The sequence below is a fragment of the Protopterus annectens genome, chromosome 14.part0 (genome assembly GCF_019279795.1).
Source record: "Protopterus annectens isolate FY-2018-M chromosome 14.part0, PAN1.0, whole genome shotgun sequence".
Taxonomy (NCBI): domain Eukaryota; kingdom Metazoa; phylum Chordata; order Ceratodontiformes; family Protopteridae; genus Protopterus; species Protopterus annectens.
This window is the reverse complement of record NC_056748.1, coordinates 567009456-567026021: the sequence shown is the minus strand read 5'-3', so window position 1 is coordinate 567026021 and position 16566 is coordinate 567009456. Positions and strand designations below refer to the sequence as shown.

The window sequence follows — 16566 nt, the reverse complement described above, 5'->3', positions numbered from 1 at the left end:
AGCAAACTAAGAGAAATGAGCATGAAAAAAAGCTAGAAAAAAAGCAAAGGTAATGAGAATGCACAATCTACTTATTTCATAAAAAGAAAGTCCAAACAAACCTGCAAGCAGCTGGAGATATTCCTTGAAAAAAGAAGCTAACACAAAAACAGTATCATGAATGTACTACCCAGACAGCATAAGGATAAGCAATATTCAAACTTAGTTGACTACTGTTATTTTCATTGCCTAAATTAATTAGTGTGGATTCATTATTTTTGTGTGAAGTCTCAGATATAACATATTGTACTACATCAACTCTAGTTTCAATAATGGAATTTTGTTTGATCCTAGTATCACTTACACATGACCTGTAATTTTTAGCCTGATTAGAATCCTTGATTTCAGTGTTAACTTTGTTCCTGCCAGTTGCTGCCTCATTAGGATCATTAGGTATATTCTTTTTAGGCCATTCAAAAACATTGCCTAATTTGAAATCTTTATAATCCCTCAAAAGGTTTTTGCTTTTTTGTTCCTTTAATTTTGGATCGTATAGATTCAGGTGATTGTGTAATGTTTCAAGTCTATTAAGGCAGACTTCCTGAAGATTTAAAAGGAGAGGATTTGAACAATCGCACTAAAGTTGCTAAAATTAATTGGATCATTAACCTGTGAGCTGATCGTGAACCCAGACTGAATGGTGTAGTACCACTGAAACCTATACCAAAGACGAGATGCTTCAAAGTATGTCATTGATTGGATCCAAGAGAAGGTGTGTCTTCTTCTACCATCTTGATAGGATGATTCATTATTGGTCTGCACTGGAGGTGTTGGCTTAATGCTAGTATTCTGATTGGCTGAGCTTGCTTTAATTGAGAGAAAAACTGCACTACTGGAAACAATATCTAAGGAAGGGTAATCCTGAAGGCGCTTATCCTGAATGGTGTACCTTTACATGAATTTTGCTTGCCTTCATTCCCTTGAAAGACTTTCATTTGGAAGCATTTTATTGAGGATTCATCTCTTTTACAAAGGATTTATCTCTTTTTAAGCTACATATGCTGTCCATGGTGGTACGTTTGAGATACTGTTTTTGTGTTATTTCATAAAAAGGACAAAATGAGACATTACAAGGGCACAAAATGCATTATTAAACAAGCGGAGGCCCAAAAAGTTTATTAACTAAAGGAAATGTTTAAAGTAAAGGTGTTTGACAAAATAATTATCAGGAGCAGGTTTAAAGGCAAAATGAGTATGTTTAAGGCAAAACAGGCATGTTTAGAATAAAACTAGCACAAGAAAAGTACAGTGTGCAAAAAGTACAGTGTGCATGAAAAGAGATTAAACAAGCAAAATTAATGTAATAAGGGAAAAAGGGCACATTAAGCATAAATAAAGAAAGGCGACTACATGTTTTGGCAAAGTGCTGTGTTTTTGTATAACTACAGCTTCATATTGTATTAAGGGCATAACTAGAATTATTTGAAGTATCTCAAATTGAGTAAATGTGATTACAGTGTGTGTTTATTACTGTGCATTTATTCCGAAGAGTTTATTTGTGTGCAAAGTGCAACTGTTTTGTGAAGTACAAAGTCTAGCCATTTTGAAAAGTTTCTTGTGCTGGGTGTGTCTATTCAGTTTCACTTCAAAATGTCAAAAACTCATAACATCTAATTTCAAAACAGCGGGACTAGAAGATTGAAAATTCAAAACATCTAAAACATAACATCGAATTCCACAACATTGAAAATGTATAAAATTGAGTAGTGTATCATCAAACATGTAAATGTTATAGTTTATTCTGTTCATCTGTATGTAGTAGTTATGCCACTCTGTACATGTTTTTAGGCCGAACACTATGTGTACATTCTTTATGGTGATCGTGATACAGTGGGGTTAGGAAATTAACTTTTTCCCACTGTAGTGCGATCTCGGAGTTGGTATATTTAATTTACAGGGGGGGCGGGGTGGGAGGCAGAGCTCCCTGTAGTAAAAAGTGTGTTTTTTTCATTTGGTGTTATGGATGTAGGAGATGTTATTTATATTTGCTTTGTAGTTTTCAATGTTGTGAGATTCGATGTTATGAGTTATAGATGTTTTGAATTTTCGATCTTATGGTCTCGCTGTTTTGAAATGAGATGTTATGAGTTTTCGACATTTTGATGTAGAACCATCTGTTCGCAAAATGCTACCATTACAAAGTGTTTCTTGCATTGTAAAGAATTGCCTAGAAAAGGTAGCACGATTTTGGGGAAATTTCAGTGTGCTGTGTACAGTTCATTCACAAAGTGCTATTACTTCGAAATGTTATTGACTCTGAGCTTCTCTTGCCCAGTTCATTTGCATCATGCAATTATTTGATAGGTTTCTTATACTGATAAGAGGTGATTTCTTGCAATACAGTAATTTCAAGAGTACTACAGTACCCGAGAGACTTATTTCGCAAAGTTCAGTTACACAGAGGCTTAATGTGCTATTGGGCAAAGTTACAAGCACTGGCATAAATTCCTGGCATATATGTTCATGCTTATTTGCAAATCCCTTCACTGTTATAGCAGGCAGATTTTGAAAGCCCTTACCACTTGTATTTGATCAGAATATTGCAGAGAATTGGAGAATATCTGAGTAAGAGTACAAAATTTTTATATGAGCAGCTTATTCAGATAAAGATGCATGCACCAAGGCATTCATTTTGCTAAACGTAGCTGGGTCAGAGGCCATAGAAAGACAGCGTTCATTTGTGTATACACTGGCAGTATGAGGGAGAAGGTGAAAATCATTATATTGTTGTAACATAGCTGGCCTTAGGCATAGGCCAACTAGGCGGTCGCCTAGGGCGCCGTTCTAGTAGGGGCGCTTTTCCTGTATTTATCTGGTGTAGGTAGACCAGAATGGGGGCACCGTGTGGTGTGATGGGGGCGCCGTGGAGCCCTTTTGCCTAGGGCACCAGTTGACCTAAGGCCACTAACTTGTACAGGCTGAATCAAGGGAGGGCCCCAAAGTTTTTGAAACTCAAGTTCAGAGAAATGTGTAACCCCCATGCAAATATTACACTAGAGAGGCATTTGTTTTACACAAGAGGTCATAAACCAGAGGAAACTTTTGCAGCTTATATAACTGACCTGAGAAACAAAGCCAAAATGTGTCAGTTTGGTGACTTTAAACAATGAGTTGATAAAGGCAGGCATGTGTGTGGTATTAATAGTGCTGCTGTGAGAAAGATGTTGCTTCGTGACAGTGATTTAACATTGAATAAAGCCACTGAGATTTGTCAGATCCATGAAGTGACTGAAAAACACACAGGTATGCTTGCAAGTGACAAGAGCATGGTTTCAGCAGGCTCCAGAGCAAATGTAGATAGCATGAAAAATGTGGCAAACAGAAGTAGGCCTAGGCACATGGCAGCCACAACCCCTGCTGGCTCACCAGGGAAATCACGTAGCTTTTCAGCAAGTTCTAACACTAGTTCATTTAAATGAACGTGTCCCTCAGTACAGTACAAGCATGAATCAGCAAAACCCAAGTCCAGCTTTTTGTTAACTGTCACAACTGAGGTGCCACTCATGAGTCTAGAAGAGAGAAATGCTTAGCATTTGGTCAGCAATGTCACAAGTGTAAAAATGAAACTATTTTCAAAAGTTTTGCAAATCAAGTAAACCCCACACAGTTGTAAAGAAAGGTCACACAAAAAAGCAGGTTGATCAAGTGGAGACGCAGCAGTCAGCTTTCTATGTAGATGGTGTATTAGTAACTGGTGAGAGAGCTGATCACTGAATTTATTGGCAAAAAGCAAATTTTTTTGTACAGTCTGGATCAATGGTAAATCCACAGAGCTTAAAGTAGACACTGGTTCAAAGTGTAATGTTATGTCAGCAGACACATTTGCTAAAGTGAGAACTAATGAGCAGCTCAATGTGGCCAGTGGTGCGAAATAGTTGCTTATGGAGGTGAAAAAATTCAAACCGAAGGCTCAGTGATGCTTTCATGTTATTTGACCAAGAACTTTTACAACTTGTTATTCTATGTAGTCCAAACACCAGTACAGTCATTATTGGGTCTCAAAGACAGTTTGAGATTAGTGAAAAGAAAAAAAAAAAAGACAGTTTGAGAATGAATCTGCTTTCCTTTACCAAAGAAGTTCATCACATAAGTGCTTATCATAGCTTCAATTTTTCTGAAGCCATTTTCTCAGAGTATGCTGATGATGTTCTTCATCTCACATTGCTGCAGTCCTTACACTTGGGTAGTCCGCTGTCCTCGGTCGGCCCGAATATCAAAGTAATAGGCTGACGTCGGTCAAGGGCGCTTTAACACTGACATCAGGGGCGTCAGGGTACATGCGCATGACCGACGCCATATCTTTCTTTTTTTTGCCGCATGGTCCGATGCAGAGCCGCAGCGTGCGCCGCTCATGCTCTGGAATTTTTTTCGAGATTTTCAGACAGAGTCAGTTGTTGGCTAAGAAGTGCGTTGGGGAACATTTTAGTTTTTTCTTGCCTCAGTGGTTTACCGGATGTCAGAAAAAGTGAATAACTGTATTTCTTCCTGCAACTCAGCCTGATAGGAACATGAAGGGAAGGTGAGCCTCAATCCAGAGTCACCCATCCAGTGATCTTTGCCAGCAGAGGTACTCGAGAGGGAGATTGTCATACTTGTGTTCCTTGTTTGTTTGGGGGCCTGAGGGCGTTGTGTTGGGTCAAACTTGGTGCTAGGTTCAATAAGCGCACTGCCAGGTAGGTCTTAGATTGTGCTGTTGTGCTTTTTTGCCGGGTAATTAGATGCCAGCTTTCAAGTGCCCGCTTGAAGCAGCCTCAAGAAGCAAAGACAAGAAGACTAAAAACCCAGGCAAAACGAGGGTCTCATCAGTGACGGGTTGGTTCTGCCGCGTGCTTTCCCGTGCGGTGGAACCCGGTGGTTCTGCGGAGAGAGGGGGGGCTTTGTTGTAGGAGGATGCCAGGCCTCAGGAGAGGGGCTGTCTCCTGGAGGCAGGTCCCAGGTTACTGCTCCCTTCCTAAGGTGGCTCCTTCCCCTCCTTCCCTGTGGTGGGGGCCCCTCCCTTTCTGTTGGTGTAGCTTCTTTCTACAGGATTCAGCCCTACTTTAGCTAGTGCTAAAAAATCCAAGAAAATATAACTTGAATTAGGGTACTTTCTTTGCATAGAGATGATTAGCTTTGCTTGCCTAGGGTAATTTGGCCCTGAAGAGGAGGCCTAGGTGAGACGAGTGAAGAGAGTTCGTGGAAGAGTTTGTGGTGAGATCTTGATTTTGTAGATTGAACTCTCTTCTGATCTGCTCCATGATTCTGATTCTGATTTTTCTTTTTCCTCGAGGTTTTCTTTTTCATTCAGGATTTTTTCATTTCGAGAGAAGGTTTAAATTAGGGGAGGAAAAGGCTTAGGGAAGGATTTTGCTTAGAGCTTAGGCAATTTTTGCTTTTACCCCAGCATAGTTCTTTGGCTTGTGTTAGATGTGTTTTCTTTGGCTTCTGTTTGCCTCCTCTCTTGCTATCTGTATTGTTGGATTACTGCTCCTGTATTATGGTTATATAGATATTCATAAATATCTTTATAAATATATATATCTTTATAAGAGTCTAGAGGCCAGACCCAAAAAAAGCTATCAGGGCCTCTTGATTAAAATCTGTCTCTTGGAAAAAATCTGGTTCCTCAGATAAGAGGCCACTTCTTTGGATAGATGGGGAAAGAAGAAAGAATTTCCACTGAAGCTATGAGTTCTTTATAAACTTTCTCAATTCTCACTTAAGGATTGAAGTCTACTTCTATCTTTCTAGTGAAGGTAAGAATTACAAGATTTAGTACATATTTAAGTACATGTTTTATTAGTTTTTCTTTACAATGTTGGTTTGATGCTGTACAGGCTGCTCTGCCTTTGTGGGTGCTACTGTGCCAGTTCTTCAGTTCTGCCTAGGCAGGCCTTCATGAGGGACAGTTTAGACAAAACGACATGTGGCTTGAAGGATTTTATTGTCTTTGGTTTGGTTATGGAAGAGTTTTTGGATGCTCCTGGACAGTCTGATGTGTTGTTTGGTTCACCTGTGTTTTTGCAGTCTTGAAAAAATGGAGGACAAAATTATTCTCTAGCGTTTGCCAGGAATTTGCCTTCTTCAGAGTGGACGTCTAGGGGTAGATCTAGACGCTAAGGGGGCATCTACCAGGTGCATGATTCACAGTCTAAGGGGAGTTCTCCTGCACTCGGGGAGGGTAGGGGCAGGCTCCTTCAGACCTAGAACAACAGGCTACTCTCAGGCCCAATGAGCCAGCAGCTGCTTCTTGCATGGCAGCACCTTTTTTCAAGGAGGGCCCACTCTTTCAATTTTTCTTGCGCCAGATGGGAAGAAGATGGAATATTAGATTAGATATCATTAGTTTACTTTTTTTATTTTAATACCTTGCCTTGCCTCAATAGCGGACGCTCCTCCTCAGCATTTTCAGCAAAGAGGCAAATTCTCAGGCATGCTCTTGTTGCCCCAAATAGGGGCCATACTCTCGGTCAAACTGCCTAGGATTTCTCTAGGCCTGTTCCTAGTACCATTCCCGGGGGAAGTGGTGGGAACAATTCTTCTAATTTAATTTATCTATTCTCAACACTTAAAACCAAGGAACACGTTAGAAAATGTAACACCTATACCCATCTACCTCTGCTGGGCAAAGATCACTGATGGGGGACTCTTCATGTTCAAAGAGGTTTACCCATGTGGGCCTTCTGCTGGCTGAGCGGTCTCTGGCATCAGTTCCTGGAGCTGCCTTCATTCAGTATACCACTGCGTTTCGAGCTATCTATTATCTGCTCAGAAGTCTCTACTTTTCTGTTTGCTTCTCAGCTTTCAGAGGTATTCCTTATCTACTAGATTGCCTGATATTTGATTTGCAGAGACGAAGGGCCTCTCTGGAGTCATAGAACTCTTCAGATCTACTAAATATTGATAGGGGGCCATTTGCTGAATGGGGCCCAAAGGAACGAAAAAGTAAGGAGTCTAGCACCTATGTGACATGTGCTGCTGCCTGGTGTGAGACTGAATACAGTGAAAATGATGGCTCAGAACCCCTCTTTTAATAAAATCAATTTTCTCATCTTTCTGAATTGACATCAGCCAGGCCAGTTCGACTTGTCCTTCACAACTGGGGAATCTTGGTACTTACTCTCTCCTTATGCTGCATCAATTAGTGCAAATGTGCATATGAGAATTAGGAGACTTGGCACTGCCAAACTCTTTCATGGCAAGCTTACAACACTGCCTGGACAAAGTCAATCCATGCTAGAAAAAAGCTAATGGACACAGTGTGGGCACATATTGGAGACCTCCCAAAGGACAAACCAGATTCAGACAAAGGAATTTTTCAGAAAGAAACAGATGTGTCCCTCCTAAACAAGGTGTCACCTAAATGGAAATGGAAAGTTCAGACACTACATCAGCTCGCCAGACTTCAACATTCTACATATCAAAGACACTACTGGGTTACAGTCCAATTTTTCCTAAATAGCTTCAGACTCAAACATTTTCCAGGGCAGTTGCAGGTGTATCAAACAAACACAAAGACAAAGTTCTTATTCTCAACATATGCTTCAAGCATTCTTATTGTCACACAAGACATCAACATTACATCAAACAACACAACTGTCATTACAGGAGCACAGAAGACAAGGTCAGATCTCAGCAGGAGCAACTCAGGGAGAGCAGATGTGTTGAGCAGATATGGTTGGATCCCCACGAAAATTGGATCCTTGGCAGTTTCATGCGCAGACACAGATCAGTGAACACCAGACTCCCATAGATCGCTTCTGGATCCCCACTAAACTACCAGAAATGCACAGTTTTTCAGAAATCCCACACCAGCACAAAAGGGAAAGCTCATAGAATTCTTTCCCAAGCTTCTTCATGGCTCTTGTTTCTCACCCTTGCCTCCCAAAGGTAATTCCAGAAGGAAGACAAGACAGCTTTCCAGATGAAGGTCTCAGCTTCACCCAGCCAAGCACTGGTAAGCACCCATTACTGAGAAGTCTGGTGGCCAAGCTGGCTGCCACACCCTTTAGATCCACACCAGTCATCTCAGGAGAAGGTAAACAGACTCACTCTCTTCACACTCCTGGTCTCTCAGCTAAGCCCTTTCTAGGTTTTGAACTTTGAGGGTCTCCTGTTCCAGCTCAAGTTTTGAATTGCTATTTTGGAGGGGGCTCAGCCTAGCTAAAGGCCTGAAGAGCCTAGATTAGAGAGTACAGCAACTTTATTTTGGAGTACAGCAAAGGAATTTGATGTTTTGAAGCCTAATTTAAGTGGATTCTTCAATTTCTACTTGGAATTTATTTTTTGGACAGGTCCAAAGCCTATTTTTCTGCTATGTTGCTGCAATTTCTGCTCACTTTTTGACTGTGATCCACCATAATCAATTCCTTATCCTTCTCACTACACCTGAGGATGCCTGCCAGCAACCCCCCTAATGTAAGAGCTCTCCCTTTACATTGCTTTGGACTCACTTGTTGGCAATTAAACTCAGAGCTCCACTCCTAAATTAGTGCAATAGAGCTCGAAATATTTACATTTATCACTGCTTTTGTTGGAAGGGTGTCCTCTATATTAGCCCTGAGCCTGAGCAGGCCCTTATGGCCCCTTCCATAAGGGAATCTTCCATACATTTGGTAAGGGTTCCTTGCTTAATCTTTCCTCCCTTTCTAAAGTGGCTTTGTCCAAACCTTTCAAACTTTTCATTTCATTTATTTACTTTTAATTTTTGATCCCTTAAATAAATTCTTTAAGTTGCACTTTGTGGCTTTTATACCAAACCCAAATAAAAATATTTTTTTATGCAAAGGTTCAGGCAGGTGTTGCAGTTGCTTATTTTTTATTTTTCAACAGTTCTCAGTTCTCAAAATTTGCTAAGAACAAACTATTTGGATTTTTACTCAGTTTTTGGCTGTTAGATGTTTCATGGATTTCCTATTCTCAAGCTAGCTGGGTTCTACCTTTCCTCACTTCTACTGCCACTTCTACAGCTTTTTGCTGGCAGCTAACTGGATTTCAGTGCAGGCTCTGGAGCTCAGCCTAGTTCCATCAAGCATTACCACTAGGGCTGGTTACAGCTTTGCAATTTTACAGGGATTTTTCTTAGCCCTACTGCTTTATAACTTTGCCATCCTCCTTGGTTTGCTTTGCCACATTCTACCCATGTATAAGGACTGGTCTTGCCCTTTGATTTTGCTGGCAAGTTGATGATCTGCTTTGGAATGTAGACCAAGTGTTAGTACATTGCAAATGTCAGGGATTCAAGATCATGCGGTACAATTTACCCTGCTGTGTGGTTTGATGTGTCCCTCTGTTTGATATTGTATGTGTGTTGTACATGTTAGTTAGATGTGGTTGGTTGTTTATGTAGGTTTGGTGTGGTTATTCTTTTGGGTTGTTTTTGTTGTACATATTTTTGTTGGATCGGTCTTTGTGATCTTTTTGAAGATTGGGCTTATGTCTTGGGTTTGGATGACGTCTGTTTTGACCTTGTCTGCCCTGACGTCATGATTGTGCGCTTCTCCGATTGAAGATTGGACAGGCGTCTGACCGCCTGGCATGACTTCGCTGACTTTACATTTGTACATCTACATGCAATTTAGATCTTCTACTGTACTTTTGAAGACAAGTTGGGCAAACTTCCAATTGTGTATTACATGAAGTTAAACCCAGAGGTCACTTCAGCAGTCAGACCAGCAAGAAGAGCCTAGTTAGCTGTGCAGGATAAAGTTAAGGCTCAGTTGGATAAAATTGTGCAGCAAGGTGTAATTTGTCCAATTACAGAACCAACAGAATGGCTGTCGTGTATAGTAGCATCTCACAGAAAGGCTCAGACAAAATCAGAATATGCATTGACCCAAGGGATTTGAACAAAGCAATGAAAAAGCTGAAAAATCCAATGCATACAGTTGAAGAGGTCACAGTCCTAATTCTGAATAGCACTGTTTTTTCTGTCTTGGATGCACAAAGTTAATTTTGGCAAGTGATGCTTGATCACAAATCCTCATTACTAACCACTTTTGTTACCCCGTTTGGCAGATACAGATTTCTAAGAATGCCACTTGGAATAAATTCTGCAAGTGATGTCTTCCAGTGTACAATGGAGCAAATTTTTTCGGGTTATCCTTGTGCCGTAATAGTAGATGATTTATTGGTTGGAGGCAATGGTGAAGAAGAGCATGACAGAAACCTGAAGAAAGTTCTAGACAGAGCACGTGAAGTAAACTTGAAGCTCAACCCTCTGAAATGTGACTTCAGACTACCAGACGTTACATATGTAGGTCATTTGTTTACCAGTACAGGCTTGAGACCAGACCCCACCAAGCAAGCAGCTATTCTTGAGATGTCAGCACCAGACAATATTCAAGCTCTAAAACATTTCTTAGGCATTGTCAACTATTTAGGCAAGTTTATACCAGACTTCAGTGAGCTGACAGCACCTTTAAGAGAGGTAACCCGCAAAAGTATTGCATGGTCATGATTAGAACAACACCAGAGGGCATTTGAAGACCTCAAGCAGAAAATTGCCACCCCACCTACATTAAGATACTATGATGTGAACAAAACTGTTACTCTTTCCTGTGATGCTTCCAAATCTGGGCTTGGTGCAGATATTCTTCAAGAGGCCAGACCAGTAGCCTATGCATCTAGAACACTTACCCAAACTGAGATGCAGTATGCTCAAACTGAGAAAGAACTTTTGGCAATAGTATTTGCATGTTCCAAGTTTCATGATTAAATCTATGGTCAAGCTATTCTAATTGAAAGTGACCACCAACCTCTAGTTACTGTTCTAAAGAAGCCTATGCATTCCGCTCTAGTGAGATTACAAAGAGTGATGCTAACATTGCAAAAGTACAACTTCAAAGTGGTCTACATCAAGGGCAAACTACTTTATCTGGCTGATATCTTATCCAGATCGCCCAGAAATAGAACGGAACACCTTGACACAGAGAATTTTGACTTTAATGTGATGGCAGTGCTTAATTTTTCTACCACTAAACTTGATGAGTTGAGAGATCACAGTAAGTCTGATCCAGTTTGCAAAAGCTCAATCACTACATTATTGCTGGATGGTGTCCAAGAAATCTAAGGTACCACCTGAAGTGCAAACCTATTTTCCTTACAGAGATGAGATGTTGATGGAAGATAGCATTATTTTCAAAGGTCCTAAAATTGTTGTTCCTGCTTCCTTACAACATGAGTACATCCAGATTTTACATCATGGTTACCCATGTTCTGCATTCACTAAGAGGTGAGCGAGAGAACTAGTATTTTGGCCTTCATTACTGAAAGACATTGATAAAGCACTTTGTTCTTGTTCAGTATGCAATAGTACTAGACCGCATTTGCAGAGAGAACCACTTCAGCTGAGTCCAGTTCCTGACCTACCTTGATCAATAGTAGCCACTTATATCTTCAAATAGAACAATCAGCACTACTTAGTATTGGTAGACTCTTATTCAAATTGGTTTGAGATTGACTTACTACCCAATCTAACATCCACTATTGTTTTATTACGAAGTTGAAACATCATTTCTCAGTCCAAAGTTGTTTCTGACAATGGTATTCAATTTACTAGTTAGTTGTTTCAAAAATTTGCAAGAGAATGGGACTTTGTACATGTTACCAGCAGTCTTGAATATCCACAGTCAAATGGGCTAGCTGAACATGTAGTGCCGAATGCAAAGAAATTGCCTGAAAGGTGAAAGTGACAGTACCGATGTCTTTTTGAATTTGCTTAATCTTAGAAACATACCCCGTGATGATATTCTTGGCTCGCCAGCTCAAAGACTTCTTTGCAGGCAAAAAAGAACTACACTACTTATTAGTTCCAGTTTATTGAGGCCTAAAGCTAAGAACAACAAAACCATCAAGGCTCAATTATTCCAGAAGCATTCTGTCCAGAGGTCCAGTTATGATAAATCGATCAGATTTCTTCGTCCATTGAGGGAAGGAGAGACAGTGAGAATGCAAATGATGAAAGGTTTCAACTGGACTGGTCAAGTTGCAGACATATGCGCCGAGCCGAGATCCTACCTTGTAGAATCTGAGGGTATGGAGTGTAGGAGAAATTGCAGTCATATTCTTCCTGTACTAGAATCATCACGGCATTGTTCCTGTCATACAGACTCTAGATCTTGGAACGAACCAGATGTTGTTTCCATTCCAGAGTGTGTTTCAACCTCTACTTCCATTCCTGAAGATGTTCCAAATACTTCCAAGGTTGAACATTCTATAGAGACAGCTCCAGCTGCTAAACCTAATTCCTAGTTTTATGTCACACGATATGGTCAAATATGCAGACCCAGTGTGAAATACGCAGCAAGATGGACATAATTCTATATATGTACCTAGTCTTCTGTAATTGCATAACAAAGAACTACTTGTAATATCTGCATGCCAAATAGATTCATAACATTGTGTGATCTATTTCTCAAAGAGGGAGGATATAGGTGAGAGTGTATTTCTGAATGGCGCACCGTGACAGTTATCCCACTCCACAAAGGGGGAGCCACGACGAACCCCGGGAACTACCGCCCCATTAGCCTGATGAGCCTGGTCTGCAAGGCCATGGAACGTATCATTGTGGAACTCATAAACAAAGACATTGGTAATCTCCAAACTCTGGACCCTACTCAGTTTGGATTTGTAAAAGGCAGATCATGTCTCCTAAACCTGATTGACTTCATTGAAGCAGTCACCAAAGCCATAGATGAGGGTAAAATGGTTCACACAGCTTATCTAGATCTCACCAAGGCTTTTGACACCATCCCCCAATCTGGAATTATAGATAAGCTCACTAAACTAGGTATAAATCCCTATGTCACAAGATGAGTTGCCAACTGGCTCATGGACAGAAAGTAGCGGATTCCAAATCCGACATCAGACCAGTGACAAGTGGAGTACCACAGGGTTCAGTCCTGGGTCCTCTCCTGTTTGGTATCTACTTCTCTGAAGTGCAGGCCAACACAGAAGGTCTTTGGCTAACAAAGTTTGCAGATGACTGCAAACTAGCAGCCATAATTGAAACTCCTAACGATGTGGACAAACTACAAAAGGGCCTCACTGAGACAGATACCTGGTGTCAAAGCCATGGCCTGAAGCTCAATGCCAAAAAGTGTATTGTCATCCCCTTTGGTAAAAACTCTGTACCCATGAACTACCACATAGCTGGTAGTCTACTTAATGCTGAAAATGTGATGAGACCTTGGGACACAGGTGGACAGTAGTCTCTCCTTTGATAATCATATCGCCACAGTGGTCAGGAAATCCTTCTACGTGGCTCATCTCATCACAAAAGGATTCTCATCCAGAAAAAAAGAGGTCATTGTTCCCCTCTACTCATCACTCATTAGACCCATTATAGAGTACAATGCCCCTTTTGGTATGTACCTCACAAGACATCTACAACAACTGGAGAGACCACAGAAATACCTCACAAAGAGGATTACTGGCCTCAAACAGATGCCCTATGCAGACCGTCTCAAAAAACTACAGCTTTACTCCATCGCATATTGCCTACTCAGGGGCGGTCTCTGCCTAACATACAAAGCTATGTCAAACCCAGAGCTGTTGCACATGCTCCACTTAAAGAAATCCCAATCCCTCCGAGCTACACGCTCTAGGGACCTTAACCTTGTCACCACAATAAACAGAACATGCTGGAGAGATTGATTCCTGTCCCAGAGACTTCCCATACTCTGGAACAGACTACTTATCTATGTCAAACAGAGCTCCTCATTAGCACTCTTCAAGAAAAATCTTGATGATTGGATGGGAAATGGGAAATTCACCCAGGGGATCACTTCTGTGGCTGTGCTCGACAGGGGCACAGGAAAATAATTTTCTTGGGTGGCGAAAGCCAGGGTACATTTTTTGGCTAGGCTTGTATGGGCCCTAGGACTGATAGCCTAGTACCTACCTGTGAACCTATGAACCTATGAGTGTGCACATATAAATACCGGGCACGTGCTATTCCCAGTGCCATTTTGAGAGTGCAGCCGGAAAGTGAGCATGTATGATTGCAGCATTTAGTTTGTATGCAAATTACTTAAGTTAAAGTCAGTAAACTTGTCTTGATGTGTTTGTATATAATAAAGCTGCTTCAACATGACTCTCGAAGGCTCTTCTATTGTGTCCAAAGTAGGAGAGGATACTACCAAATGCTTTTTTATAGTCTATCCATGCCATACTTAGGTTCTTCCCCATTTTACAGTTCTCCATTATGACTTTATTTAACAAAAAAATTATCCTTTGTTCCATATGACTCAATTTTTACCCTTTTGTTCAGTTGCCATGATGGAGTTATTTTTGAAATGACTGTAAACACTGTTGGCATGAATTCCAGTGTATAGTTTATATGTTGTCGGAAGGCAAGTTATTGGTCTATAGCTTTTAGGATAGCTTGCAGGTTTGGTTTTAAGTAGGAGTATTGTTTTTTTCTACTGTTAATCAGGCTGGTGTCTGTTCGGGGTGTGCATATAAATATTTCTTACTCATGGCTAAATTTTCATATAAAGATGTTAATACTTTTAGCCAGAAGTTAGGTAGTGCATCTGGGCCAGGCGTTTTCCAATTAAGAGCTTTTCTTAACTTTGTTTCAATCTCTCTGGCCATTACTTCATCCCACTTCATATCCTGTAGATTTGAACTTATTTTTCTTTCTTTTACTTCTATCCATTCAGCACCTTTATGTTCCTCAGGATCTTAATAGATTTTCTCCAAAATGTATCTTTTTTTTTTTTTTTTTGGGTGGTGGTTGAATTCCTTTTGCCTTTTTCCCCAATTCTCTATAAAACTTTTATTATCAATATATTTCTTATTTTGTACTTTTCCTTTATATTTATCTGCATATCTTTTAAGTGTTTCTTGCCTATGCTGATATTTTTAGTTTGTGACTCAGTATGGGTTAGGGTTGCCACCTTTTCAAATGGCCCAAGTGGACATTTTTGGTACAAACATCAGATTTTACAGGCCGACACATACCCACGGTCAGTACAAAAGTTAGAACTTAAATATTTTGCCTAAATAAAAGCTTATTCTTGTAGCATTTTAGTTGCTTATTCTGTTTCTTATAGCATTTAGGTATTTTAGATACAGAATAACTGTTTTATGCAACTATTACATAAAATATAGGAAATAATTTTGTCCTAAAATCTCAGGACATTTGCCATTTTACAATTTTTTGTCAGGACACAACTGCCCAAAGAGGGACTGTCCCTCACAAAGTGGGACAGGTGGTAACCCTAGTATGGGTGATGCCATTTACAATAAGTTCTAAGCATTGTTGTGTATTTCCCCTGAGGTTATGGACATAGTTTTGAATCCATGGACAGTATTCAATAGATGAGGTACCCTTTGGGATACGTATCTGTCACTCCAGCAAGTTTTGTTAGAGTTCCGTTAGAGTTCATGTCCATGGAACGCGTAACCCCTGTATAATTTTTCTTGTGAATATGTAATATTTTCATCAGGGCTGGATCAGAGAATGCATTGTAAGTCAGACATAAATCCCCTTTGAATAAACGATATGAGATGGAGTAAAGGGATAGGGCCTTTAGTCGGTCTGCATAAGAAATGTGTCTTACACTTTGTGTATATACATATATATATATATATATATATATATATATATATATATATATATATATATATATATACACATATGTATTTTTTTTTTTTTTTGTGAGAAACCTTTGGGGCTGCCCCATTTCATGTAAGTGACTGATTAGGTACATGCAGAAGGGAGCATTGTACTCAATTATGGGCCTGGTGAGGACATAGTACAATGGCACTATGACTTTATTTGATCTTGATGCCATTCCTTTACTTATAAATTGAGCCACACAGAAGGATTTCCTCACTACTGTAGGTACCTGGTGGTCAAAGTTTAGGTTGCTGCCTGTGTTCCTAGGTCCCTCACCACTGGGTCTACTTTTAGAGGTATGCTATCAATATTACAATTTGCAGGGATATCTGATTTTACCGAAGGGTATGATTAAGCATTTGTAGCATTTAGTCATCAGACCATGGTTGTGGCACCAGTCATTAGTCGTTTTTACTCTTGTTTGTATGATGTCAGCATCTTTTGGGGATTCAGTGATTGCTCCCAGCTTACAGTCAGCAAACTTGGTGAGCCAGAGACCCACAACATTGGCCTTCACTTCAGAGAAGTGTATACCAAACAGGAGGGGTCCCAACACTGAGACCTGTGGGACATCGCTATTTATAGGGTTCTTATTGGAAGTGGATTCACCTAGCCAGACAACATTTGTCTGGCCAGTGAGTCAGTTGGCTATCCATCTGACGATTTAGGAGTTTATGCCTAACTCGGTAAGTTTATCTATAATCCCCGACTGGGGGATTGTGTAAAAAGCTTTGGCCAGGTCTAGATAAGTGGTGTGTACCATTTTACCTTTGTCCATGACCCTGGTGTTTTTCTTGGAAGTCCATCAGAATGAGCAGGTAAGACCTCCCTTTGGCAATGCCAAATTGGGTCTGGTCCAGTTTTTATGCTGTTATTGATCAGGTCTATGATAATTCTCTCCATGGCCTTGCAGATAAGAC

General features: G+C 40.4%; 1 protein-coding gene across 1 annotated transcript in view; it reads left to right on the top strand.

The window, feature by feature from the left end:
* Positions 1-16566, top strand: part of MINPP1 (multiple inositol-polyphosphate phosphatase 1) — a 1197381-nt gene that overhangs the window by 944601 nt on the left and 236214 nt on the right. Inside the window, exon 5 of the mRNA XM_044056308.1 lies at positions 33-49. Within this exon, the coding sequence (XP_043912243.1) occupies positions 33-49 (17 nt within the window). The remainder of the gene's footprint in view (positions 1-32; positions 50-16566) is intronic.